Below are 24,785 nucleotides of genomic sequence, written 5' to 3' on the forward strand. Positions count from 1 at the left end.
CACATTATCTCATGCTGCTTGATGGGCTTCTGGGTCTTTCGGCCCTTGAAAACATGTGCCACTCCTTCTGATGTGATGTCCTTTGTCCCAGTGTCACTGCTGAGCAGTCGCCACTGGAGCTGAGCCATCCCCAGGATGAAGCAGAGGAAGAACTTCCTGATGGCCTGGATGAGAGCAGCGGTCAGGAGGAGGATGAGGACAGTAAGTGCTGGTTCCCTGGGGAGGCTGTGCTCCATGCCTTGAGGTGGGGAGTGTAGGGGCTCTCTGGGAGCTGGGGGTGAGCACAGCTCTCTCCTGTCTTACGTTCATGTTGTCATTTCAGGATGACCTAGAGATTGTGCTGAATCCAAAAGTGATATAGCAGCAAGGAGGAACTGTGTGTGTTCCTCTGGGGAGCAAGCTGGGGTTCACCACTGTCCTGCTCCAAAACTTAGCCATCTCCTCTCTGTGCAGGGCTGTCAGCTCCACCCCCTGCCCTGCCTTTTATGCCACCAATTAGTGGGCAAAACCCAGGATCCAAGGATTTGGGGCAGCTGGGAAGGGTCTGTCCCCTGGAGCATTTGTTTTCTCTTTTCCCCTCCTAACTATGTGCATTCACTCCCTGTGGAGATAAAACTTGAGTCTGTCCCCTTCTGCAGGTGACTCGGATGCTTCCTCTGCCGCTGGCATGTCATCCAGTGGATCTGTGGCTCATGTATCCAGGTCAGTAGCAGTAAATAGCACATTGAACTATGCACCTTTGTCCAGACTTGTCCATCTTTGCCCTCCTTGGTGACAGAGGAGGGCTGTAGCATGTGGGGGAATGGAATGGAGGTAGTAACAGGCTTCCCTACGTAAATGAGCTTCTTTGCTACTCTGCAGACCAAAGCTACTTCTCTGGCTACAGGCAGCAGCCTGCAAAGTGCTGAGGTGCATCCACCACATCAAAACAGGGCTCTCAATTTCACTGCCACTGACAGTTGCTGGGTTAGGCAACAGTGCTCTTGCAGTGCTGTTGCCTTGCAGACGAAGCAGAGTGGAGGCATCCTAGGCCAGGGATTGCAAAGCTCCATGACACCTTTTGTCTCCTAAAAACAAGTCCTGGAGCCTGGGTTTTCCTTTAGATTTTGGGAGGAGGTTTCTCTGGGGAGGATTTGTCAGCCTGCAGTCACCAGAGCTCTGCCTCTGTGACTCCTGGCAGACCTTTGTGGGACCTGTTCTTGCCAATCCAGCAGTGGGAGCTGGTCCATGCAATTGTGCTGCCCCTTGTAGCAGGGCTGCCTCGGGCTTTGCTGTCTGCCTGACAACTTGCTGCTTTCTGTCATGCCATAACTCACCTGGAGACAAGGAAGACTTCCTGCAAGCAAGTGTTGAACCTCAGGGTGCTGCAGGGTGTGCACACATGGCTGTGAAAGTCCTGCAGAGGTGACAAATTGGATCAGCAGCTGCTTCTGTCAGGACGGGGCTGGTTGGCCTCCAGGGGCAGATGAGGGGAAGCAGCACTTGGGCCAAATGCCTCCTGCAACAGGGAGCTGGCCACTTCTCTGTGTGGGCTGTGCACTGGGCTGGCCTCAAAGCCTTTGCTGCTGTCTCCTGCCTTCAGTCTCTTGTGGGCAAACCCAATTTTGTGCCAAGGAATGTTAGTATAATTGTCAATTGATAAACTTTTAATTACTGATTCTGGTATTTAAATAGATGTATATCTACAAGGATTCTTTCCCCACCCCCCGTCCTGGTCTCTAACCCCCTCACTGCTGGCTACACTCAGTCTCTTCAGTGAGGCGAGGGGTGGCCTGGGAGATTGGGGTCAATGTGTTGAGGTTCCTTTTCTTTGCTGCTCTTAGTTCCTTAGTGGATTGCTCTGGTGTGGCTTCTTCCACTGGCTGCAGTGGCATATATTTGAATATATGTCCATTGTAAAGTCTACTTTTAGCATCATCCCAACCTGAATAGATATGTTATAAATTCTACCCTTCCTCCCAGGTGCTGGGGATTGCTGTGGTAAGAAGGGGGATGTACAGTCAGTAAAACTCTGGCCCTCTTCCTCTTGGTTTTGGTGTGTTGCAGGGGTTACAACAGCTGAATCGTATAGATATGCATTACAACCTCCACCCCTTGTTCCTGTGGACCAGGTTATAGGGTTTGTCATGTAACAAACTCCACTCCCTTGCCCTGGCAAAACACAAAACCCACGGGGTTACAACACTTGGCATGTGCATTCATTGCAATCTCGCCCCCTTGTCCTCGCTGCAGACTGGGTTACTGACCTTAGCACCCATTACTTGCACCACATCGCAATGACGCAAATTCCTGCTATCAGGAGCAAGGCTCCTTCTGGCTTCCCTCTTCCTCCCTGTGCTTATTTTCACCTTTAGCCAAACACCTACTGCTTTATCTCTCACAGGAAGTGCATCGAGTGCCTGGCCCAGCCTGCTGAGGCTCACGAGAAAGTGCTCAAACCAGCTCTTGTCTCCAGTTTATTCCCTAATGTGCCTCCAACTCTCTACTTCAGTACTCGGGATGAGACAGGTGAGCTGGGGTCTGTTGCTGTGCAGGGTGAGAGCAGCCAGCCTGTTATTAGCAAGCAGCGGTGCCAGCACACAGCATCCCTTACTCTGATGAGACCCAGCACCACTGTCAGATCCAAAGGGTTGGAGTAAAGCGATGGCTGCTCCTGCAGCCTGGAGCATGAGTCAGGCTGCTGCCAAATGTTCCAGCATCCTGGGTCTCCCCCAGTCATGGAGTCCTCTGCTCCATCCTAGTTTTGCAAAGGGGCCTATGCATCCTCCCCTGCAGGCCTGGTGCCTGTGCAGTGAACTTAGGGACTTTCTCTGGGTGCAGCCGTACAAAATGCAGGTATTGTGTTCGTTTTCCTTCTGTCCTTATCTTTTTGTCTTCCTAGTGGAAAAGCTGCCTTGGGAACAGAGGAAGCTGCTGCGATGGAAAATGTGCACAGTCACACCAAACATAGTGAAGCAAACCATTAGCAGATCCCACTTCAGAGTCAGCAAAAGTAAGTTGTGGGAGGCTGGAAGTATCCAGCACGTCATGTCCTCCCCCGCCTCTAGCCTGTGGGCATGAGAAGGCAGGCTGCCTGCCACGAGCAGAGCTCGGCATTGCAGGGTGCTGGGTTCCCGTTTCTGCCTCTCTGACCTGCAATATCTGAGCTCTGCGGGTCTTGATCCTCCTCTTGGCTTGTCCCTGGCATGGACGACAACGACTTACTCCTGGATTGTCAGGAGCTGAGGCAGTGTGTGGGGCAGCAGAGCTGTGCTCCGGCTTGTCTGAGCTATGCCTCTAGATGGTGCTGCCACTCTAAGGAGGCTGGCACTTATGTGGTGCCAACCCCAACACCGCAGCATCTTGTCTCCATGTGTTGAGGAAAAAGCCATCCTCTCTGACCGTAGCTAGGGAGTTCTCTGGTTTGGGATCTTGATGCTGAAAAGATGTGTAGGAGAGGTCTGGGGCTGGGGAAGCATTGAGCATTTGCAGCTACAATCCATGCCCTGGAGTGTGATCTTTCAGCAGTACTTACGGGGCTCCTGTGTGTATTGGGAGACCCCTGCACAGACCATTTTGGGGCTATTAATGGGACACAGAGGGCAGATCCCACTCATAGCAGCTTTGGAGTATCCAGTATGAGTGCTTTGTGCTATTCTGTGCAGCATCCCTGGCATACTTCAGCTAGCCCCAGGAAGTGGGGTGCTGGTGGGCTAGAGGGGGTTGTGGGTGGCAGGGTACTCGGTCATGGTTTATCTGGTTTTCCTGCAGAAAGCAACGACTGGCTGGGTTACTGGGGCCATCACATGAAATCCCCCAGCTTTAAAACCATCAAGGAGCACCAGAAGGTAGGTGATGTTTTGGGCTATGCTTCTTCAAGTGCCTGGAGAATGTGTTGGGAGCAGTTTGGGTGCCCCTGTCTTCAAGCCCAGATGTTTGCTGTGCAGGCTGTCCCCACAGTGTCCCTTCCAAAGCGTGGCAGCTGGCATTCCTGTGCTGGGACATGAGCTCAAAAGACAGGCGCAGCTGGGTGAGCATCCCTGCTGTGAGGGTGGCTCTCGTACAGACTGAGGCTGTAGCCAAGCCATGTTCACTTGTGAGCTCATCTAAGTTCAGATATTGTTGCTTAAAGCAGTCCTTCCTTTGGCAGAACTGAACGGTAGGTCCAGTGCCGCCTATGCCAGCACAGCCAGAGGGGCTGGCAGAGAGGGCCATATCACAAAGGGGTCAGGAGTGGCCCATGGCTTGGGGAACACACAAGGGACGAGAGGTTTGATATCTGTCACACATACATGTTTGTTTTGGAGAGCTGTGGTGCTCTGAACTGCTCAGTCTTGAGGCAGCATCCATGTTTGGAAGCTAGAAGCCTCCAGCCCTGTGTCTGTCCTGCTGTGGGGTCTGTCTGTCCCCAGAACTTGTTGCATGGGCAGGACTCTGAAATACAGTTTGGAAACAAGTGGGAAGCTGCTGGGGCTGAGGATACTGCCAGAGGAAACTCAAAGGCTGAGGCTTAGTGCCCTGCAGCTGCTTAGACAATCAGAAGAGATGAGGCAGCAGCTGCTGGCTTTGTAGCTGCTGTGGGTCACCGTGTGGGATTTTGTTCCTGCAGGGCTTCTGAGCATGTGGGTCCTCTCTTGGTGCAATCCTGGGAGGGGAGCAAAGGACGTTACCCTGCACTGTGTTCAGAAAGGATATATCCTCTCTGCAGGGAGCAGCAAGGGGTGGGCAGGAAGGTGGGAAGCGGTGAGATCTCACAGCATCTGGGTTCTTTTCCAGTTAAACCACTTCCCTGGCTCATTTCAAATTGGGAGAAAGGACCGTCTGTGGCGCAACCTGTTGAAGATGCAGGCTCGCTGTGGTAAGAAGGAGTTTAACTTCTTCCCCCAGTCCTTCATCCTGCCCCAGGACATCAAACTACTCAGGAAAGCGTGGGAGGAAGGAGCTAGCTGCCAGAAATGGATTGTGAAACCAGTAAGTGCAAAGCAGAGCTCAATCCTCTGTCCCACTGTAACTGCAGAGACATCTGATCCCCTCTTATTTGTGTTTCGCAGCCAGCATCAGCAAGAGGTATTGGTATCCAGGTCATCCACAAATGGAGCCAGCTCCCCAAAAGGAGACCACTGCTGGTGCAGAGGTGAGTGAAGGAAAGCAAGGTTGACACACAGCCTGGGACCTCCTCGTATTCAGTCTCTCTGGCTGGGTTTGGGCCGCTGCCACTATGTGGCAGAGCAGAAGCACTTGATTTGCATCTGGAAGCGTCCCATCTGCCTGGGTGTGATGCTGCAGCTGGGCTTACCAGAGAGCTCCTGTCTCTGTGAAGATTTTTAAGGTCTCGGTTACAAACTGGCTCCACAGGCTTTCTGGAGCTTTTGTCTGGCAGGTGGTCAGCTTCAGCTCTGCTGTGATCCTGCTCCCACTGCTTTGCGATCTGGGGTTTGGCATCTTTGGAGGCAGACAGACCTTATTCGGTGCCCAGAAGCACAGTGGGAAGAGATGTCCCAGGGAAGAAGTGGCAATTGTCAAAGATCTGTTCTTATCCAAGTTAGAATGGGTTAGTAAGAGCCTCCGTGTATGTGGATGTTTGTTGGTCAAAGGGTTTTCTAGAAATAACAGGATTTTCAGAATCTCCTCCCTCTTCTGCAGAAAAATGGAATAGCTTATCTTGGTTTGAGGCTGTTTTCTGGGAAGGTTCTTATGAGGGCAGGAAAACTGCCCAGTGTTTGGCAGACAGGGAACTGCTGTGTTGGCTTGTCTGTTCTTCCTCACTGCTTCTGTGCAAAGTGATAAGCTTTCCTATGGAAAATCATGAACTTGTGGGCTGAAGAATCAAATTATTTGGATGAAAATTTCCAACTGTTTCTGCTTGTTGAACCAAACCATCTGTGGCCCACTGCATCTAAGACTGCATGTCTTAAATGTTCCTGAATACTGTGATCAGTCTTGTGGGTGTGGAAAAGCTACTGTGCCTTAGAGCCAGAGAAAATATCTTCAAAATGGAACTGAGCAGAAGGGAATACTGCATAGGAGAGCTTTTTTTCTCTCTCATTTTCACTGTGATGCACTTAAAAATGCTGTGCAAAAGGGCTTCTGCATTAATTCCTATTTTTCCAGGCCTTCTGAAATGGGGGTTAGAGATATTCCTGCACGTGGAACTCATAACCCTCCCCTGGGGCTTGCTTCCCTCTGCAGATACCTGCACAAACCCTACCTCATTGGTGGGAAGAAGTTTGACCTGAGGATCTACGTTTACGTCACTTGCTACGATCCCCTCAGGGTCTACCTGTTCAAGGATGGATTGGTTCGCTTTGCTAGCTGCAAGTAGGTTGTGTGGGAGAGCAGTGCTGGGGGGCTGCCCCAGCGCTGAGGCATGTGTGGCTGTGGTACCTGCCCTTGGCTGGGGCAGGAGGGAGTCATCCCATGTAGGGTGATGCTTAAAGCTGTAGCTTGCTTGCTTAAGAAGCAGTCTGCAAACACACGGGGTCACTGCAGGTGAGTGTTGAAAAGGAATGTGAGAGGATGCTTCATTTATCCACCTTTCCCAAGGCAAGATCAGCTGAGTGTAAAGCAGTTCTTGCAATATGCAGTCTGTGCTTCATACTCCATAAGAGCTGGTGTACCAGAAACTGAGATGTTTCTTCCAGTTTTAACTATATTGCCTCAGGCTGCTGCAGTTCTGTCAGTGCTTTTGCTCGCCGAGGCTCTGGTCTTATCTTAAGGACGTGCTGTGAGGGTGGGATTGCATCCCATTGCTCCAGGCAGCCTGGGAAAGGGAGGCAGCAGAGCTGGTGGGTGGCCAAGGGTGGTCTGAGATGAGAAGAGTTTCTGCCTGCCCCGTGGGCCTGGGAGCAGCCAGTTCAAGCTCTGACTACTTGTGCTCCTGTTGCTTCCTTCAGGTATTCCTCCTCGATTAAGAGCCTCAGCAACAAGTTTGTGCACTTGACCAACTACAGCGTGAACAAGAAGAATACGGAGTACAAGTCCAACTCGGATGAGACTGCTTGTCAGGGACACAAGTGGTAGGTGCTGCTTTTAGGGCACAGGGCAGCTCTTTCTATTCCCTGCTAAGTCAGCCTTTTTTCAGTATTACCCAAAACGTGAAGGTGCTTCCTGCATTGTGTGCTCCTGCTTGGGGAAACTGGAGGAGCAGAGTGATTTGAGCATGGGTTAGAATCAGTGAAATCTGGATGTTCTGCCTGGCTTGTGACTCATCCTGTCTGCTGCTGCTTGGGCTGTGGTGGTTGTTCATCCTGCCTGTGTTTGTGCTGTTCCCTGCTTCCAACTCTGCTCTCATCTGTGCTCATTCATCCTCTTGCCCTATTGCAGGGGCGATCCAATGTGGTTAAAGCAGAATCTGGTTTTTTGCTGTTAGAATTTGAATGGGTAATTGTGATGCTTAAATTGGCTAGAAGGCAGCTTCTGCCCATCTCGTTCTTGACTTCCCTGGGGAGGCAGAGAAAAGGACCATCCTGGTGCAAAACTGTGATAATTTATGTACTACTCAGAGTGAATAGGAGCAGCAGTGCCATTTCTAGGCATCTAGGAGAAGGGTTGCAGTCTGGCAGCAGTTCTGTTCCTTGCTGTCCCATGGGTGGACTGATCCAAGGCCCCAGGCCCTTGTCTCTGATTCCACAGTGGTGTTTGAAATCTTTTAAAAATAGTGCAGGATAGAGTTCTCAATTCATGGGCCTGGGCAGGGCTACTTCAGTTCAGAGGGAGCTGCAGAAGGTCGGTTGTTGTGGTAGGATTGCTTTCTCAGGCCCGGACTTGCTGTTCCGTGATCTGTTCCTCCACTGAGACTTTGAGAAGAGTCTGCTGTCCCCCAGCAGTTGAAATCCCATGGTGGTGGGATTGTGTGGGTTTTTGGTACTGCCATACAAGTCAAAGCTGGTTGTTCCCACGTTAAAGATGAGAGTAGCTGTAATATACTCCATCTCGTATGCAGGAAGCATGACCTTTGGATTCCTGGCCGTTAGCCACATGGTCTCACTTGAGCAACATCTGAGCATCCTTGGCTCAGTGTCAGGGTAGTTTGCAGCACTTGGTGTGGTGTGGGAAACTCCTATAAAAGCAGAGATGCTCCTCCCTGCCATCTTGTTTTCAACACGTTCAAAAATGTTTCTCCACCCCCAAAGCCTCAGTGAAATGGCTTTAGCTAAAACAGAGGGGTCTTGCTGGATTCCTGCTGAGCTGCTTTGCAGTGCTGTGGGGAAAGGCCTGCAGGAAAGGGAGGCTTGTTGAGGACAAGGAGGTGGGGGAAAGAGAAGATCTGGGCCTGACTTACCTTGCTCATGTGCTAATTTGGGACCTATTACTCCAGTGCTGGGACAAGTCTACAACACATTTATGTTCCTAGTAGCTTGGGCCTACAAGACCAGGGGCGAGGCTGGGCAGGGCAGCAGCCAGGAGCTAGGGGGTTTGAGGATGACAGAAGGATGGCTGTGCCAGGGAAAAGTTCTGTCAAGGTTCCCATCTGTTGCTTTCACTCCCCTGGCAGGGCTGGGAACCAATGGGCTACAGAGCTACTTTCTTTACTTTCTCTCTCCCAGGGCACTCAAAGCTCTCTGGAGTTACCTGACCCAGAAGGGAGTTAATAGCGAGGCCATCTGGGAGAAGATTAAGGACATCGTTATCAAAACCATCATTGCGTGAGTCCTGGCACTCCTTGCTCTGTGCCTGGCTGTGGGGTGCACCCTGATCCCTCTGGCTCCCCAGTCCCTTCAGCCCAGTCCTTTTAATCTAAATGCTACCACTGCTGTTGGCTTCAGTATTTCTCTCTGAATCTTTCCTTTCATTCCATTCTGTTACTTGCACTCATGCTGCAGTAACTGCACTGGGTAAATAGACCTTACATTTTCTGGGTCAGGAGGGAGGCCAGAAGGGTGGGGTGTACCCAAAGTTGCCCAGCTTGCCACCCGCTCCCTTGCTTGGCCAGGGTGCCTGAGAAGAAAGGTCCCCTGGTGCAGGATGGGTTTTGTGTTGAGAAGCAGATCCTGCCTCACAGCAGGGCTGCTCAGGACGCAATGCAGGATCCATACGCACCGCAGCAGCAGCTCACAGGCCTTCATCGGTCTCTCAGCCCACCCGCTCCCACAGCGTGTGTCTGCATACGCTCTTGGAACTGGCAGCGTGTGCTGTGAACAGGCAGAGCTCTGCTGTCTGGCTGTTGGAAACAAGAGCCTTTTCCTTGGCTTGCAGATCTGAGCCCTACGTGAACAGCCTGGTGAAGATGTATGTGCAGCGCCCATATTGTTGCCATGAGCTGTTTGGGTTTGATATCATGCTGGATGAAAACCTCAAGCCCTGGATCTTAGAGGTCAACATTTCTCCAAGGTAAAGCAGATTCTGAGCCACAGCAGAGTGGATAATGGCCTTTCTTTTACCACACAGTGAATTTGGCTCACGATGTCTCCTGCACCCTGTGCTAAAAGACTGTGGGCTTTGAAGTCTCCCTCTCCAGATTGCAGGAATCAAAGTCCTCCCTGTCTGCGAAAGCAGCATCCATCTGCAGCTCAGAAAGCTTCGCTGGGCATGCTCCAGCTGGAGCCAGGGAAGAGTACATTAAAAAAGGAAGACCAAGGAGAGATGTGTAATGTAGGGAACAGGTGATGGCGGAGATTTCTTCTTTGCGTGGGTAGAAGTGATCAGCAGCTCCACTGCCTCGTGCACAGCTCCTTGCCTGCTGACTGTACCCGGCTGCGTGGTGTCAGCTGCACAGGAGCTGCAGTGTACCCGAGCATGGCCTCTCCTGCCTGTGAGATGGGTGGGCGTGAGCTGGGCACAGAGTCATGGTCCCGCACAGGGCTCTGGGGATGGATTTGCTGGTTTCCAGCAAATCTGGGAAGAGGTGGAGAAATGAACCATTTCTGGGGGGGAGCCCCCATTCAAAGAGCTGTTGTCAGGACTTTTCTATCCGTGTCTCATGTCTGTCTGTGATGAGGTGAGGGACAGGCTGGGTTTTGTACCCCAGTTGGTATTAAACCAGGGTGTGATCTTGGGGCTGTGGGGCTTGGCACCTCTATTCTAGTGCTGTGATGCTTCCTCCCCGCAGCCTCCACACCAACTCCCCTCTGGATGTGAGCATCAAGGGCCAGATGATCCGGGACCTCCTCAACCTTGCTGGCTTTGTTCTGCCCAGTGTGGACAGCGTGGCCTCAAGGCCACAGACAAGAAGTGGCTCCACCTCCAGGTCAGCCCCCTTCTCTGTCAGTGGCAGGCTCTTTTCTTGGAGGATTTAATCTAGGGGCTGCTTGCAGCCCAGCAAATGGTGATTTCTGTGCTATTGGGAGCCTGAACATGCTGGTCCTTCAGATATGGGTCTGAGAGACTTGCACAATTGCCTGAGTATCTGGTTCCTGTGGTCTCCTCAAGGCAGAAAGGTTTATGCCTTCTCTGCAGGTCCATAGTTAGAAGTGAGGCCAGTGTAATTTATGCTTGCTCTGCAGTTAGTTGAGTCGTGCTTCCCCCTGCCATAACTAGTGTGATGCTAAGCTGCACTGCTTCACCTTTTGCTTGGAGGGCTGGCTGGCTGTGTTGAGGCTGGATCCGCTTACTCTCTGTCCCAGGGCTGATGTGCTGTTGCCTTAAGCAAGAGGAGCACCTGTTATTTTGCAGAGGCTGAAGTGATCTGTTCCTTAGCTAGGACTGCAGGTGTCAGAGGCTGTAGACCTATGGGTAGGGGTGTGCATTGTCTTACCTTGCAGCTGACATGAATGTTTCTTGCATAAGGCTAATTCCCAGGCATGTGCATACCCAGGCCCTTGCTCCTTCTGTGTTTCACCATAGCTTGGGCTTACGCTGGTTTCAAACCTGACAGTGAGGGGGAAACCAATCCCGTTGCCTGCAGCAGAGTGGCTGTGGGCCATATGTCACTGGAGGAGCAGCCTGCTGGCATGAGTACCAGCACATGGTCCTGTATGGGCATGCCGAAAGGTGGGACTCTTGCCCTTTGCCTGCCCAGTGCCTTCAGTAAAGCGCAAGGCTTGGAGCACAGCCTCTTCCAGGCAGGAAGCTCTCGCCAGCTTATCTGCAGCGCTTTGATCACACGCTGCTTCCCGGCTTGCAGCGGAGGTGCTGAAGGGAAGGTGTTTGCAGAGGGACCTGCGGGGATTAAGCGGTTCCTTAACATAGTTCAGATGATGCATTACCAGAGGTCCTGCATCTAAGAACAAGCTTTCTTAACCACATCTCCTGCCCTGGAAGGATATTAAGGCGTTTTCTATTTCATATAGGCATCATTCCGGTAGATCTGTATGTTCTTAAGCACCATGGAGCACAGCCTCCAGGCTTTGCTCTCCTTATTTAGATCCACACACAACGAATGATTTTTGCAGCAGCAGCATAAATTAGCCATGTTGATATAGGGTTAAAAGATGTTGGACAAGTATCTGCCAGACTCTAATATCCCCAAGCGGTTCAGTTGGGTGCTTAGAATAGTTTAGATGGTTGCTGGCCAGATCGTACAAAAGGCCAGGATTTCCCATGGTGTGTGGAGCTGGAGCTGAATTTGGTTCTTTCAAGTTCTTGAATGCTGCAGGAGGAAGTTTTGGATCTATGAGCTCTCTCTTTCCTAATGCAATACCAAGTGCTCATAGCTGTGGTTGTAGTTAGGAAACTGCATTCCAAGCAGGATGTAAACATGAGGTCCCATGAGATCCCACCGTGACCCAATTCACAAGTGCTGTGAATTGGGTCACGATGTGTCTTTGGCCTTCTTGCACCATGTGTGGGTGTGACGTGATGGTTGACCTTTGAACAGGGGAATGTTGAAATGCCTTAGTGAGGAGCTGGCAGGGCCCTCCCAGTTCCCCTGTCCACATCCTTCCTGGGTCCTGTGCTGATGCACAAGGCTGTGGGTGTATCCCTAATCTCGGAGCTAGTGAAATCCTTAGAGAAAGGATCCTCCATGGCATCTTCCTGAGGGTGTCACTGCTCTCACACAAGTTGCTGGGAACAGCTCTGCCATGACAGGATTTTGTCTTCTCCACCTAAATGCTCTGTTGCCTCTTTTGTGTCCTCAGTATGGGCAGTGCTTTGAAGGACAAGCCCAAGCCGATGTCTGAGCATTTCATAGCAGAGAAGATGAAGAAGGCCTATTACTTGATGCAGAAGATACCTGACCAGGTATAACAGTCTCCTCTGATACTTGTGCCATCCTGCCAAGCCACCATCCCAACCAGCCCTTGTCCCTCTCCAGGTTTGTGCTCCTCCATGGGGACAGCCAGGTGATGGGAAGCACTTGGACTCCAGTTCACTTGGATTTGGACTCCATTTACAACTCCCTTGTAACGCCAGGGTTACAAAACAGCTGTTCAGAAATAAATTGGGTTTGCTTAAGCCACTGCTGCACTGGCTCGTCTTTACATTAAAATAGGAATGTGCTGAGGAGCACGTTACCCACCAGTCCCCAAACTTGATCTGAGCACTGGCCTCTTCCTCCTATGTCTCTGCGCAGCTCTTACAGCCTTTGCCTATAAGATAAGCCGTGCAGGTTGTCAAGGACGCTCGCCGTGTGTGCCGCCTGGCAGTACCTGTAAGACAGGTTGGGCTGCAGAACTGGGGATCTCCTCAGCTCCATCAGCGTTGCTGTCACCATTGAGCCTAGATTTCTTCATTTTCTGTGTGTCCCAAAGATCTCAGACAGATGGAGACCTCTGCCTGAGAGACTCTGAGGAGTGAGGAGCGGGGAAAGGGAACCAACAAAACGTAGTTCACTTCTCCCTGACCCTGGATTGCTCTTGTCTTCAGGATTTTTATTCTTCTGTCTTGGACATCCTGACCCCGGATGATGTTCGCATCCTGGTGGAGACAGAGGACGAGTATTCCCGGCGTGGGCAGTTTGAGCGGGTGTTCCCCACCCACATCTCCATGCGGTACTTGCGCTTCTTCGAGCAGCCTCGTTACTTCAACATCCTGGTGACCCAGTGGGAGCTCAAATACTACTTGAATAAGCACAAAGGTAACTGCATCCGAGAGCCTGGCACAGGCACTTGAGTCAGGCAGGCTGCCTGCCGGCAGTCGTGGGAGACTTGTGAGCTACACATGTTGAGGGGGAGCTGCCTGCTTGCACGCTAGCCATGGGAAATGTGTTACCCTCCCAGACTGCTTCAGATATCACAAAAAGCTTATTCTGAGTTGGTCAGAGGTGCTGACTGCTCTGGTAAGGTAAATGCAGGACTTCTAGGCGCCCTGAGGCTGAAGCAGGCTGGGATTCTGCCTTCAACCTGTAGCTCTGGCCTCTTATTCTGTTCATCTGCTCTCTTCTGAGGGAGAAAGAGCTGGAGTCACTGGGCTTTACTCATTACAGGTGATTCGTGAAGGAAAAATTTGGCCTTTTCCCTGGTCTCCTGCCGCTTTCTAACTGATGAAAAACTGTCAGTGTGCACACAGAGGAATTTTTCCTAAGCACTAGAAATCTAGCTGTCATTTCCACCTTTCCAGGACACAACTCTGTATTTTAATAAAAAACCATTCTTTAATGAAGCATAGGCGGGCGGGACCAATGCCTTCTCACCCAGGGCTGTCTCTATCAGGGCAGCAGTAGAGGCTCATGGCTCTCCATCCAGCATTTGATCTAGCTGGAGAGGCTTCTGCAGGAGCTGGCTCTCCACTGATGTGACTGTATGTGTGCTCCTAGCCTGGCTGTCATGCAGAGAAGGAAAAATACGCTTTTGTTACTTTTCACTGGTGTTAAAGCAAATATTAAAGGGGTCAGTAACAGTCTTTCACAGGGAGATAGTAACCTCGTAGCCCTCTCCAGCTGTGCTGTCAGCATGTGTCATCCTTTGCCTTGCTAATACCTTTGCTGGATGCTCTCCTGTCAGCTGCAGGAAAGATCCTGTCATTGTCTGCACTGAAGTGCTGCCATGAACCTTGCCACTTAGGCCAGGATCCTGGATCAGTGCTCCAGCTTCCCCAAAGCAGCCCAGCGAGCAGATGTGCTCTATCTCCTCATCGTTGTTCATGTTTGAGCAAAACCCAGCCTCCCCCTGGCCCCTTCCTATTCATGTATGTTCCTTGTAGCCCTCCTCTCTCCCAGGGCAACAAGGTGCAAAGCCCGGGCTGGTGCAGAGAACCGGAGCACAGCTGCTGAGCTGCCCTGCTCCCCTCAGCCCCCAACACATGGGGTTTTCTTCCAAGGTCCTGGGGCTTGCTGAAAGGTCACTGAGGAGGAGGGTCTGGACAGCAAAGATTCCTCCTATAGCCAGGCCTGGTATCGTATAGCAAATCACAGTAAGCCCAGCTGGACAGCATCAAGTTCCTGGCCATTGCTCTGCTGGTTCTTAAATCTCAAGGCCCCTTAGCTTGTGTTATGGCTCTAAAGCTCTTAAAAAATCAAACAGGAGGGGAGCAGTCCTGGATTTCACAGTATTTCTGGGCTAGCAGGGAGCTTGGTTGAGGTGGGGACAGCTATCAGGAGGCCTTGGAGGAAGTGGAGCCTGTTCAGTGCAGTCGGACACATGGCTCTGCTTGCTCTGGAGAAGCACATGTTGTGTGCAGCTGGAGGAACGATCCTTTCTAGTCACACGAGTGCTGAGCTCGGTCTGTGCCAGCCTTGCCCTCTGTCAGGGATGGAGACCAGGTCGAGCTCCAGATGGATCCGTGCAAGGAGGAGATGATGTGCTGGGATGCTGCAGAGTGCTGTGCAAGGAGAAAGTTGCCTGAGCTGCCCTCCCCTGGGAAAGGGGCTGGTGACAGCAAAGCTGCTCTACATTTGTACTGTAGGAACTTTCACGGGTAGAGCCCAAATCAGATGCTGCCATTGGCAGGCACTGGGCTCAGGGGGACAGCCCAGTCTGGTCTAATTGGCAAATCCCGTGTTGCCCCAGTTTCCCTGCTTAGCTGAGCCTGCTGCACGGTGCGTGTGGTTCCCTGGGCGGGAGGCAGGCAGCACTGCGGCAACACACACGCTGCTCGCTCGTACAAAGGGTGAACGCCCTTGGTTTACCCCGTGTTTGCTGGGCTCAGGCACGTGGTCAAGTAGTTGTGGCATAACATGTACTGCATGGTCAGTTCACTCCGCGCAGCATATTTGTGTGCCCCAAGCAGAGAAGGCTTAACTCTCTGTGAACTTGGTCGTTCGTTCTCACTTCTTGTCTTTTCTGTCACTTCCCAGGTCTGGAGCTACTGAAGAACTGGTGTGTCAAAGGGTACCACACTGGGGCAGGGATGGATTTAGCCCAGATGGTGCGTATGGCTGTGGATGAGCTAGGGAGAGGTGGTGGTTTGCTTGGGTAGAGTAGGGCAGAACACCTGCTGTTCTACCTCCTGCCCTACCTGTTTGCCCTCTTAAGGCCTCCAGGAGTCTGGAAACTCACATGTTTCTCTATCTCCCACCAACATGGAGTCCACCCAGTGTATCAGATCTCCAAATATTTTGCATCTGAATATCCTTGGGTGTGCTAGGCACAGCCCTACATATTTGGCACCTGGCCTGCCCTTTATTCCCCTCCGTGAGGGAGCCATCTCTGTCTGTCACTCCTGTGCCTTACAGCAGGCTGATCCAGTGAAAGAAGCCCACTCTTTTGACCTCGAGATGCTCTGCTCCCACTTACAGCAGAGGGATTCATCAAGCAGAGAGCAAAGACTGCTCTGCTATTCTGGGAACAGTGTGGTGGCAGTGACTATGCACAGCAGTGAGGCTGAAGCGCGCTAGGGCAGAGCACAGCAGACTTGAGGGATTTTTGCCACAACTGAAATAGCCATTTGATTGTCTTTCTCTCCTCCTGCAGTGGTCACTGCCAAAGTCTTTCTTCCTCCAGAAAAGCAATGTTCAATCAAATGGCTTCAGCAAACTGGAACTGGGCAATCTGGGGTGAGTTTGCAGTGGCTGTGGCGTGCATGATGTTCAGTGTGGTTTTAGGAGTGGTGTCCTGAGAGAGACCTGGCAGCAGGGAAAGCAGCTTTGTTTAAGGGGAGAGGAACAGGTTGGCTTGCAGGCTCTGCAGCCAGCCTCTGCTCCCTGGGGAGCCAACTGGTGGGGCTGGCATGATGTCTATGTGACTGAGCATGTCTCCTTGGCACGGAATGCCCAGCTCGGGTGGGAGTGAGGCCCAGAACAGCCGGGAGTGGGTGATGTTTGGGGTTGTCATGGTCAGGACGTGCTGAGAAGATGTTCCCCACATGGACCTGCACCACTTCTGTGGGCTCTGATGGGGCCAGCAGCGAGCAGAGGCTCTCTGCTGCAGTGTGGGGCTGGCGGGGCAGTGAGGCCTCTGGGTCTGCCACACTCTGCCAGCTTCCCTGGGCAAAGCTGGGCTGCAAAATGGGTGCTGCTGGCCCTGAGAGCTTCCTGCAGAGGTGAAGGACTGGGGTGCCTTTAGGTGAGCCAGAGTGGAGGGCAGGCACCCCCCTGGTCTCTGTTGTTGAAGGAATGGCATTCCTGCTGCTGTGCCCAGGCCAGGATGGAGTTGGGTTTATGCGCAGGCAGGGAGATCAAGCTGTGACCCTAAAGTCCCATCAGTGTCTGGGATGTCTGTTGAAGTGAGTAGCGCTGCCTGGGATAGGAGATGGAGTAGGTGAGCCTAGCAGCCCTGTTTCTGAGTCTGTGTGTAATGATACTGCAGCTGAATGTTGCACCATGGCCCTTTCTCACTGTTCCTAAGCAGCACGGGGTCTCCTTTCTCCTGCAGCACGCTCCTGTCTTCAGCTGGTGAGGGCCGCAAGAGATGCCTGGAGCCCAGCTCCGCTCAGAAATTACCTCTCAACAAGTGCACTGGTGGAGCTGACCAGAAACCTGCTGGCTGCCTTTCTGACACCGCCCTGGTGATGTGACCAGGCAGCTGCGGTCCCTCCCTGGGGACACCTCAACCTACCTCAAAGGAAGAGACAGGAGCTGGCTCTGGAGAGCAAGGACTGTGGGAGCCCCTCTGCACTGCACACTGACTTGTGGGGCTGTTTTTAGAGAGGGATGTTTTACTGAGTAAAGAGGAGACCTGTGTGACTTCCATCTTTAAAACAAATAGCAAAGCCTGGGCAATTGAGGTTTAGCTGGCTTTTGTCCTAGGCTGCTCTTAAAGCCTGACATGGTGGTTTCTTTGCTGTGTGGGAGCTGGCTGAGCTTGGCGTCAGCCGACCAGCATGGCTGAGCCCTTGTTCGCCTGTGTCTCCATGTGCTTGTCCTGAACTGTGGGCAGCTGAGTCTGCTCCTGCCCTGCTGCAGCCCAGCCCCTGGAGAAGTCCACAGCCACCCCCCAGTCTGCTCCTCTGGAAGGAACAGGGCTTGGGACTTTGAACTGGCCCGTTTCATCCTTTCTCAATGCCTGTGCCAACATCCTGGGTCCCCCCTTCAGCCTCAGGGCCTGGGTGAAGCCTGGGTCATGCACGTCAGAGAGATCATGGGTACCAGTTGTGGGGTTTGTTGTGGGGACAGTAGGTCTGCCAGCTCTCCCAGGTGAGCTGCAGCATGTGTGTGGGGGCTGCAGGCTGGTGCTCTTCTGGGCTCTGCTCTTTTCCCTTTGTTTCTTAAGGATTTCTATTAAAGTTTAGCACTCAGCTGCTCTCCTGGCCTCCATCTGCCTCCATCAGGGCCTCCCTAACCCTTTTGGGTCTGTAGAGCAGCTTGGCTCTCCCCACAGTTCACCAGGCTCTGGTACAGGAAGGATTTGTGCCAGCATCTCACCGTTCTGTGTCCTTCCCTGAGCTGGGGGTCGTTCTTGCTGCCCCACAGCAGGTAAGTGTGCCCCCCTGCATGCGGGAGCAGCTCCCGGCATAGCTGGGGTCTGGGGTATGCCCTGTGTCCTGGGGCCTCTCCTGCAGATCACTGACCGGTGGGGACAGAGCAGCCCAGCCTTGCAGCAGGGGAAGGAAGGGTTGGGTCCCCTGAGCTGTCCCTTGCTGGTTTTAGGTGGTGTCCCACCTCCTGCCAGGGGGATGCTCTGGCTCTCTGCCGGGGGCCGGGGTCGGTGCTGAGCACTGTGTGCGGGCCCTGGGGCTTGCAGGAAGCCCTTCCGTCCCCTCTCCCTGCAGCCCCCCGCTGCCCGGAGCTAGGCTCTGTTTCTCACGTCTCCTTGGTGACAATCTCATCGCTCTTCGGCTTCTCTCCAGCACCTGAAAATAGCCTCCGAAAGTGGAGATGCCTGCTCCCTTCCCTGCTGCCAGCACCCGGCGGTGCCCAGGCAGGACCTGGGCTCGGCACAGCTGTAAGAGTCCGGCCCCATCCACCCCCCCCTCCCCGCACCGCTGCGGGACAAGGGCCATCGGGACCAGGGCAAGCACTGTGTCCTCCTGTGACCCCAGCCCTGCTCGCCTGTCCCCAGCACCAAGCCCCCCGCCTCCCCATTCTTCTTCCTCCCTGCCCTGGGGTCGTACCAGCGGCTTTGGTCCTTGCACCCGGCCGCGGGCCAGGGTCCATCTGTCCCCCCGGGGAGTCAGCCGGGGCCACTTTGGCCCCGCAGCCGCCGGCCCGCTCACTCCCGGGCCGGCCCGGCAGCCGGCCAAGGGTTATTTGAATCTTCCTGAAATAGCAATGGAGCCGGGAGCGAGTGGAGGACGGGCGGACGGGGGTGGTCCCGCGGGCGAGGAAGGAGGTTCTCCGGCAGGGAGACCCGGGGGTGGCCGGGGACGGTGGAACCGGGGCAGGGGCAGGCAGGGCTGGGGGCAGCATAGTGGGCAAAGTGTCCCCAGCAGCTCTGCCTGCCGCTCGGCCCGCGGCTGGATGCCGCCCTCCTCCAGCATCCCCGGAGGATGCTGAGCCCGCCACCCGCTCCTGCGGCGGGATGGGGTCGGGGGGAGCCGGGCGGGGCGGGCAGGGCAGGCTGAGCTCCGCGTCTGGGGGACAGGGGTCCGAGGAGCGGAGGGCAGGATTCTGCCCTCAGCCATCCCCGCATCACCCCTTCCTCGCGTGCCCTGAGCCAGCGCCGTCCCCGGGCCGCGGCCACCCCTCCAGCCCGGTGCTGCCGGGTGGCGGGGCGGCGCAGCGGCTGCGGGCGCTGCACGGCCGTGGCAGTGTCCGTGTCCCCCCCCCGCGGCGGTGGCGGGGGCATGGCTGGCATTGCTCGCTGACACCCTATCTGCCAGGGCCCCGCCAGCCGCGGGCCCAGAATAGCAGCGCTGCCCCGCAGTCAGCATGGAGCGACTCCCCGGCCCCGCCGCGCCCCAGGTACCGCCGGGGCGAGTGGGGGGCCTGGCCCGAGAGCCCCCCACTTGAGGGCAGGCCACCCCAGGGGTGGGGGGGTGTGGGGGGCTGGTGGTCCCCTTCCTACGGCCAGGCCGCCGTGGGGACAAGGACGCGGAGAGGCCCGTCTGCCTGCCCCGGCTGTCCCCAGCCCCTCAGGAAGGGTTGCCTCTTTCCCGGGGTTGGCTCCGGGCTCCTCAGGGAGCCGTCCCGGCGCCTTTGTTATTGCAGGGTGGCTCGTAAACGTTGGTTCTTCCCGCCGAGTATGCCGTTATATTATGGTAGGGTCTCCTGGGGACCGGGGGGCACGGGGTCAGCAGGGCTCGCCTCCCTCCCGCCTGGGGCTGCCCCCCGCGTTGTTGTAGGGTCTCCCGGGGCCCACCTGGCTCCCGGGGGGCAGGTGGGGCTGGCGGGCCTCCCGGCACGGGAAGAAGCGTGATTGGGATTTACACCTTAAGGTTGAAAGAGGGAGAGAGAGGATGGGCGCAGAGCAGCTGCGGGACGCGCTCGGCTCCGACGGCAGAGGGAGAAGCCGGGTGCTCCCGCCAGCCCCCGTCCGGAGGCGGGTACCCCGCCGATCCCCCAAGGACTGGGGAGACAAGCTGGACGTCCTGGGCTGGAGCCACCACAGGGGCTTCGGGCTCTGGGGGTCTTGAAGTGGGATGTAGACCCTAAGCCCAGCCCGCAACCCTACCCTAAAAGGAGGGTCCCCTCTGCCCGGCTTGGGGGGGCAGGGACAGCAGGGTGGGTGCAGGCAGCAGCCATGGGTGCGGGAGAGCAGGCAGCAGCCGGGGGCGGCTGGCTCCTGCTGACCCCCTCGCTGTGTGCCCCCTCAGGTGGCGCTGCTGGATGCCGCTGCCGGCCCTGAGGAGGAAGGTGGGTAGCAGGCAGCTCCCAGGCGTGTAGCGGGGGCGGGGTTTGGCTCACTCATGCAAAGAGCGCATCGGTCCTCTGCGCACCCTGCCCGTACCCCTCGTCGCCCTACCCCTCAGCTCCTTCCCAGCAGCTCCCAGAGCCCCCGCCAAGACTGGAAAGTTGCAGTGCTGTGTGCTGCCCCTGTGGGGAAGGGGGGTCTGCAGCATACCCCTGCTCCCCCCAGGCAGCAGGGCGCTGAGACCCGCCAGCTCAGCTCACTGGCCAGGTGTGGGGCGGGTTTGCCCGCAGGGTTCCCAGAGGCTCTGTGCCCCAGGGAGGAGGAGGAAGAGGAGGAGGAAGAAGAGGACAGACAAAGGAGCCCAAGACCCGTCACCTTCACGCTGGGCAACATGATGCTGGGACTGGGCCCAGAGAGCGACTTCCAGAGCCCTGATGCTGAGGTCTACATGCACTTCATGAGGAGCCACTGCTGCTATGATGCCATCCCCACCAGCTGCAAACTTGTTGTCTTTGACGTCTCCCTGGAGGTGACAAAGCAGGGGATCGGCAGGGACGGGCAGGGCAGGAGCGGGCTCGGGGGGCCCTTGACACCCTCCCTGCTCCTCCAGCAGATCAAGAAAGCCTTTGTGGCATTGGTGGCCAACGGGGTGCGAGCGGCCCCGCTCTGGGACAGCAAGACACAGAGCTTTGTGGGTGAGTGCCAGCAGCGCCGCCTGGCCCCTTCCTCCGCCTGGCAGCGCTGCCAGCCCCACGTGTCTCCGCAGGGATGCTCACCATCACCGACTTCATCAACATCCTCCACCGCTACTACCGCTCGCCCCTGGTGAGTTCAGGAGGGAGGGCGCGGGGGTGGGGAGAGGCATAGGACAGGGAGGGGCTGTCCCTAAGTCTCCTGGTCCCCTCTTCCCTCTGCCAGTCCCCACTTCATCACTACACCACGACCAGGGGATGCTCTGGGCCAGCCCAGTGTCTGCCTATTGCCCCTCTGCCCGACACCCAAGATATGATCCCTGCACTTAGGGCGATGGGGTGTGATGCCTGGGGAAGAGGGTAGTGCCCCAGCGTCCCCATGGGGCCACCATGACCAGGGCATCTCCTCGCCCTCAGGTTCAGATCTACGAGGTGGAGGAGCACAAGATTGAGACCTGGAGAGGTAAAAAGCAGGGGGCAATGGGGGTGGCTGAGCTGGGGATGTTGTGTAGCACATCAGGTGGGTTCTGGGGTTGCATGAGGAGGTTGGGGGAACTCCCTCTCCCACCTCTCTCCCTTGGCAGACGTGTACCTGCAGGGCTCACTCAAGCCGCTGGTCTACATCTCCCCAAGCAATAGGTGAGCACATGCCCACTGTGGGAGAGCACACGCTGCATGGGGTGTGCCCTGGATGCAGCTCTAGCCCTTCATGGTGTCCCCATCACCCACAGCCTGTTCGATGCTGTCTACTCCCTGATCAAGCACAAGATCCACCGCCTGCCCGTCATTGAGCCTGTCTCAGGCAATGTCCTGCACATCCTCACACACAAGCGCATCCTCAAGTTCCTACACATCTTCGTGAGTGCCGGGGCTGCAGGTGCATGTGTGGGGTGGGTGGATAGGGGCACAAGCAAGGATGTTGGGGGGTGCATAGGTGCCAGCCCAGCCCTGCCCTGCCCCACTGCAGGGCTCCACCATCCCTAAGCCACATTTCCTGAAGAAAACAGTGCAGGAGCTGTGTGTTGGCACCTTCCGTGATGTGGCTGTTGTGCATGAGACTGCGCCCATCTATGCTGCCCTGGAGATCTTTGTGGACCGCCGCGTCTCTGCCCTGCCCGTCATCAACAATGCTGGTACCTGGGGAGGGCAACAGTGAACCCCCAATCTCCGTCTGCCAGCGGCTCTGGACCCATCCCCACTCAAAACCCCCCTTCCTGGCCCTTGGGCTGCCCCTTGGGGTGCAGGAGGAGCTCAGCAGGTAGTGCCCAGGGCCCCCTCCCCAGCCCCTGCATTGTCTCTCCTTTCAGGGCAAGTGGTCGGTCTCTACTCCCGGTTCGACGTCATTGTGAGTACCTGTGTGTTGCACATCCAGCCACAAGCATGCCTCTGGTGGAGTGCTCACACCTGCCTGTGCCCATGCAAACCCACCCCATGTGCAGTGACACGCACTTGCCAGTGCCTATGTGCCCTGTGCACCCCCAGGGCTCGGTGTCCCACGCTGTGCCAGCACAACAGGGTGCAAGGACACATTGGGGCACTGATCGGGGCCACCTCTCCCACAGCACCTGGCTGCCCAGAAGACCTACAACAACCTGGACATCAGTGTGCGGGAGGCGCTGCAGCAGCGCACGATCTGCCTGGAGGGTGTCCTAACTTGCTACCCCCATGAAACCATGGAGGAAGTCATTGACCGCATCACCAAGGAGCAGGTGAGTGGCCAGGGTGAGTGGAAGTGCCAGCCACCTCCCTGCCCACTGCCCGACGTGCCTGTGATGCTCTGCCTGCACCCACAGGTCCATCGCCTGGTTCTGGTGGATGAGAACCAGTACCCACGGGGCATTGTCTCCCTCTCCGACATCCTCCAGGCCCTTGTGCTCACTCCTGCAGGTATCGATGCTCTTAACTCTTAGCCCACGATGCTCCATCTTTCTCCACTTGCACCTTCCATTTCTCTCCATTTCAGGTAGGCGCCGTCCCCCGCCACTGCGCTCCTGTCCCCTCCCCACCACTGGGTCACCCGCACCTCATCACCTCCCTGCTTGGGCCACCTGCCTCCACCCCAGCCAAACTGGCCTGGGGGATGGAGGAAGCTGGGACTGGGGTCCTGCAGCACTGGGTGCCCAGGTGGTGGCAGCAGGACTCTGATGCTGCTTGTCCCAAGGGATGTCACCCTTGTCCCAGGGGTGACAGGGGTTCCTTATGGGGTTCTGAGCTCTGGTGCTCGTGAGGCAGGATGGGGGCATCTGCCACAGAGACACCCCCAGACGTTCATCCAGGCAGCGTGTTGGAGGCAGATTCTGCAGGTTCTTGGGCTTTGAGCTGGGTGAGGGTTTTGGTGTGTGATGCACCCCAAGAGAAAAGCCCTTTTTTGACCTCACTTCAAAGTCCCCCATGAGACCTGAGCACCTCCAGTGCCATTCCCAGGGGACACAGACGACACAGATGCCCACTCGCACAACCTGGACATGCCGCCCAGCACTAGCCATGTGCACAGCATGGCTGGCCCATGGGCCATGGCTGGCAGAGCCCTCCTTAGGGGTGAACTGAGGAAGGGGGACCTGCCCCCACTGCCCAGCTGTTTCCCAAAGCTATTGAAGCTTTTCTGGGGGGATGGGGAATGGGCTTAGTGGGCATGGGGCTGTTCCCAATTTCCCCCAGCAGTGCCTAGGTGCTCCCCATAGAAGGCGACTGAGGCTGGTGTGTGTTAACCACACCAGACATTGGACCCTCCTCATCACAGTGCCTTTGCTCACCTCATCCCTGGTGTCTGCAGGGGCGGCTCTGTCAGGAGCTGCAGGTGGCCAGTGGGATGTCCCCCTCTGGGCCAGCCCCCCTCCCCTCCTACCCCAGGGCTTGCATCCAAAACAGGGACGGAGGCAAGACCTCACTGTCCACTGGGACAGGTTGGGGGCCATGGCGCAGGGTGCCCAGCGCCAGTGCCCGCCAGGCGTTATGGCCTCACATGCTCTCTCACCCTGCAGGCACTGACCGATCCTCACTCTCAAGACACCAGGGAAGTGCCACCGTCTAGGCCAATGTGGGGCCCACTTGCGCGGCTCTGGGGCCGTGGAAGGAGGCTCGGGCTCCGGAGGCTCTCTGCGGGGAGGACCTGCCCTCCCACCCCGGTCCTGGGGCTCGTCTTGAGTCTGGGGCCAGATCCTGCCGGCCTTGGGGAGGCAGGGAGCAGGGAAAAGGGGTCCAGGGATGCCTCCCGCCAGCAAGCACACGGTGATGCTCGATGGGCATTGTGCCGGAGGAGCTGTACATGCCCGCAGCTGGGCACGGGGACCCACATGGCCCCGTGGGACTTGGCCACCCCACTCCCGTCCTGCTGCTGGATTGGAGCGCTTCAGCCACGGCTCCCTCCCCAGCAAGCGCGGTCCCGCCGGCTGCATCCGCTGCCCGGTAGCATAGGCTCAGCTGCACACACAGGCTTGTTATGGTAGGGTTACACGGGGATGGAGCTGCCTGGAGCTGGCGCCAGCACAGGCACTTGCATGGGGACCCTGGGAACGGTTTGTGGTGGGCGGGGGGGTATTTATTTACTTTCTGGTCTGTTCAGCCTTGTTGTAACAAAGCAGCCTGCTCCAGGAACTGCTGCCTCGCCTTTCTGACCCGTGCAGCAAGGCATGAGTCCTGTGGAGAGAGCTGGGCTGGGCAGGGGGAGCCGGGCTGGGGGACTCAACCTGGGATGCTGGCAAGGGTGGCATGGGCACAGGGTGGCACCTCACAGGTGGTGGATAGAGCCAGGGGAATGGGCATGCAGCCTTGGTAGTTCCACTATGGTGTGGTATGCATGTTCCCTTGGGGATAGTAACCTTGGTGCCAGCAAAGTTTCTGCCTGCTGCTTCCTTCAGCCCAGCTAGGATCCCCAAGCAGCAGGAAGGTGAGTGGGGTGCCCTGTTAGGGTGTCCTATACCCCAGCCCTCCAGTGTATCCCCTGCTTTTGGCTGCTGTCAGCTCTGAGCCCCTGCAATGGCCTCGGATATCAGTCCCATATTCCCAGTTGGGGACAGGGGTGTGGCTGAGGCAAACCTCCCTCCTCTGCTTCACCCAGAGCAAGCCCTGTCCACATTCCCATGACCCCTTATCAGCATCTCAGTGAAATAATGGCTGATAGGAAAAGGTC

General features: G+C 55.9%; 2 protein-coding genes across 2 annotated transcripts in view; both read left to right on the forward strand.

The window, feature by feature from the left end:
• Positions 1-17,469, forward strand: part of TTLL4 (tubulin tyrosine ligase like 4) — a 25,689-nt gene extending 8,220 nt beyond the window's left edge. Inside the window, exons 3-19 of the mRNA XM_030485491.1 lie at positions 92-201; positions 639-702; positions 2,384-2,508; positions 2,882-2,992; positions 3,751-3,827; positions 4,756-4,950; positions 5,031-5,113; positions 6,169-6,297; positions 6,873-6,995; positions 8,526-8,624; positions 9,175-9,309; positions 10,028-10,165; positions 11,997-12,099; positions 12,724-12,934; positions 15,092-15,162; positions 15,708-15,790; positions 16,608-17,469. Of these exons, the coding sequence (XP_030341351.1) occupies positions 92-201; positions 639-702; positions 2,384-2,508; positions 2,882-2,992; positions 3,751-3,827; positions 4,756-4,950; positions 5,031-5,113; positions 6,169-6,297; positions 6,873-6,995; positions 8,526-8,624; positions 9,175-9,309; positions 10,028-10,165; positions 11,997-12,099; positions 12,724-12,934; positions 15,092-15,162; positions 15,708-15,790; positions 16,608-16,749 (1,999 nt within the window). The 3' untranslated portion in view covers positions 16,750-17,469. The remainder of the gene's footprint in view (positions 1-91; positions 202-638; positions 703-2,383; positions 2,509-2,881; positions 2,993-3,750; positions 3,828-4,755; positions 4,951-5,030; positions 5,114-6,168; positions 6,298-6,872; positions 6,996-8,525; positions 8,625-9,174; positions 9,310-10,027; positions 10,166-11,996; positions 12,100-12,723; positions 12,935-15,091; positions 15,163-15,707; positions 15,791-16,607) is intronic.
• A 1,573-nt stretch (positions 17,470-19,042) lies between these two features.
• PRKAG3 (protein kinase AMP-activated non-catalytic subunit gamma 3) lies at positions 19,043-22,628 on the forward strand. The gene is made up of 12 exons (XM_030487064.1): positions 19,043-19,075; positions 19,927-19,966; positions 20,255-20,493; positions 20,578-20,659; positions 20,731-20,789; positions 21,074-21,119; positions 21,241-21,295; positions 21,388-21,514; positions 21,624-21,789; positions 21,964-22,001; positions 22,219-22,365; positions 22,450-22,628. The coding sequence occupies exons 1-12, from the start codon at positions 19,043-19,045 to the stop codon at positions 22,564-22,566; spliced, it is 1,149 nt and encodes a 382-aa protein (XP_030342924.1). The 3' UTR covers positions 22,567-22,628.
• The last annotated feature ends 2,157 nt before the right edge of the window (positions 22,629-24,785 follow it).

This window comes from Strigops habroptila, chromosome 5 (assembly GCF_004027225.2).
Source record: "Strigops habroptila isolate Jane chromosome 5, bStrHab1.2.pri, whole genome shotgun sequence".
Lineage (NCBI taxonomy): Eukaryota > Metazoa > Chordata > Aves > Psittaciformes > Psittacidae > Strigops > Strigops habroptila.

What these genes read in the sequence shown, in the direction of transcription:
- PRKAG3 (XM_030487064.1), top strand. Translation starts at nt 19,043, where the DNA reads ATGGAGCGACTCCCCGGCCCCGCCGCGCCCCAG. An exon ending in TACATCTCCCCAAGCAATAG is followed by an intron (nt 21,296 to 21,387) that starts GTGAGCACATGC and finishes CATCACCCACAG; the next exon opens with CCTGTTCGATGCTGTCTACT. An exon ending in ACTCCCGGTTCGACGTCATT is followed by an intron (nt 22,002 to 22,218) that starts GTGAGTACCTGT and finishes CCTCTCCCACAG; the next exon opens with CACCTGGCTGCCCAGAAGAC.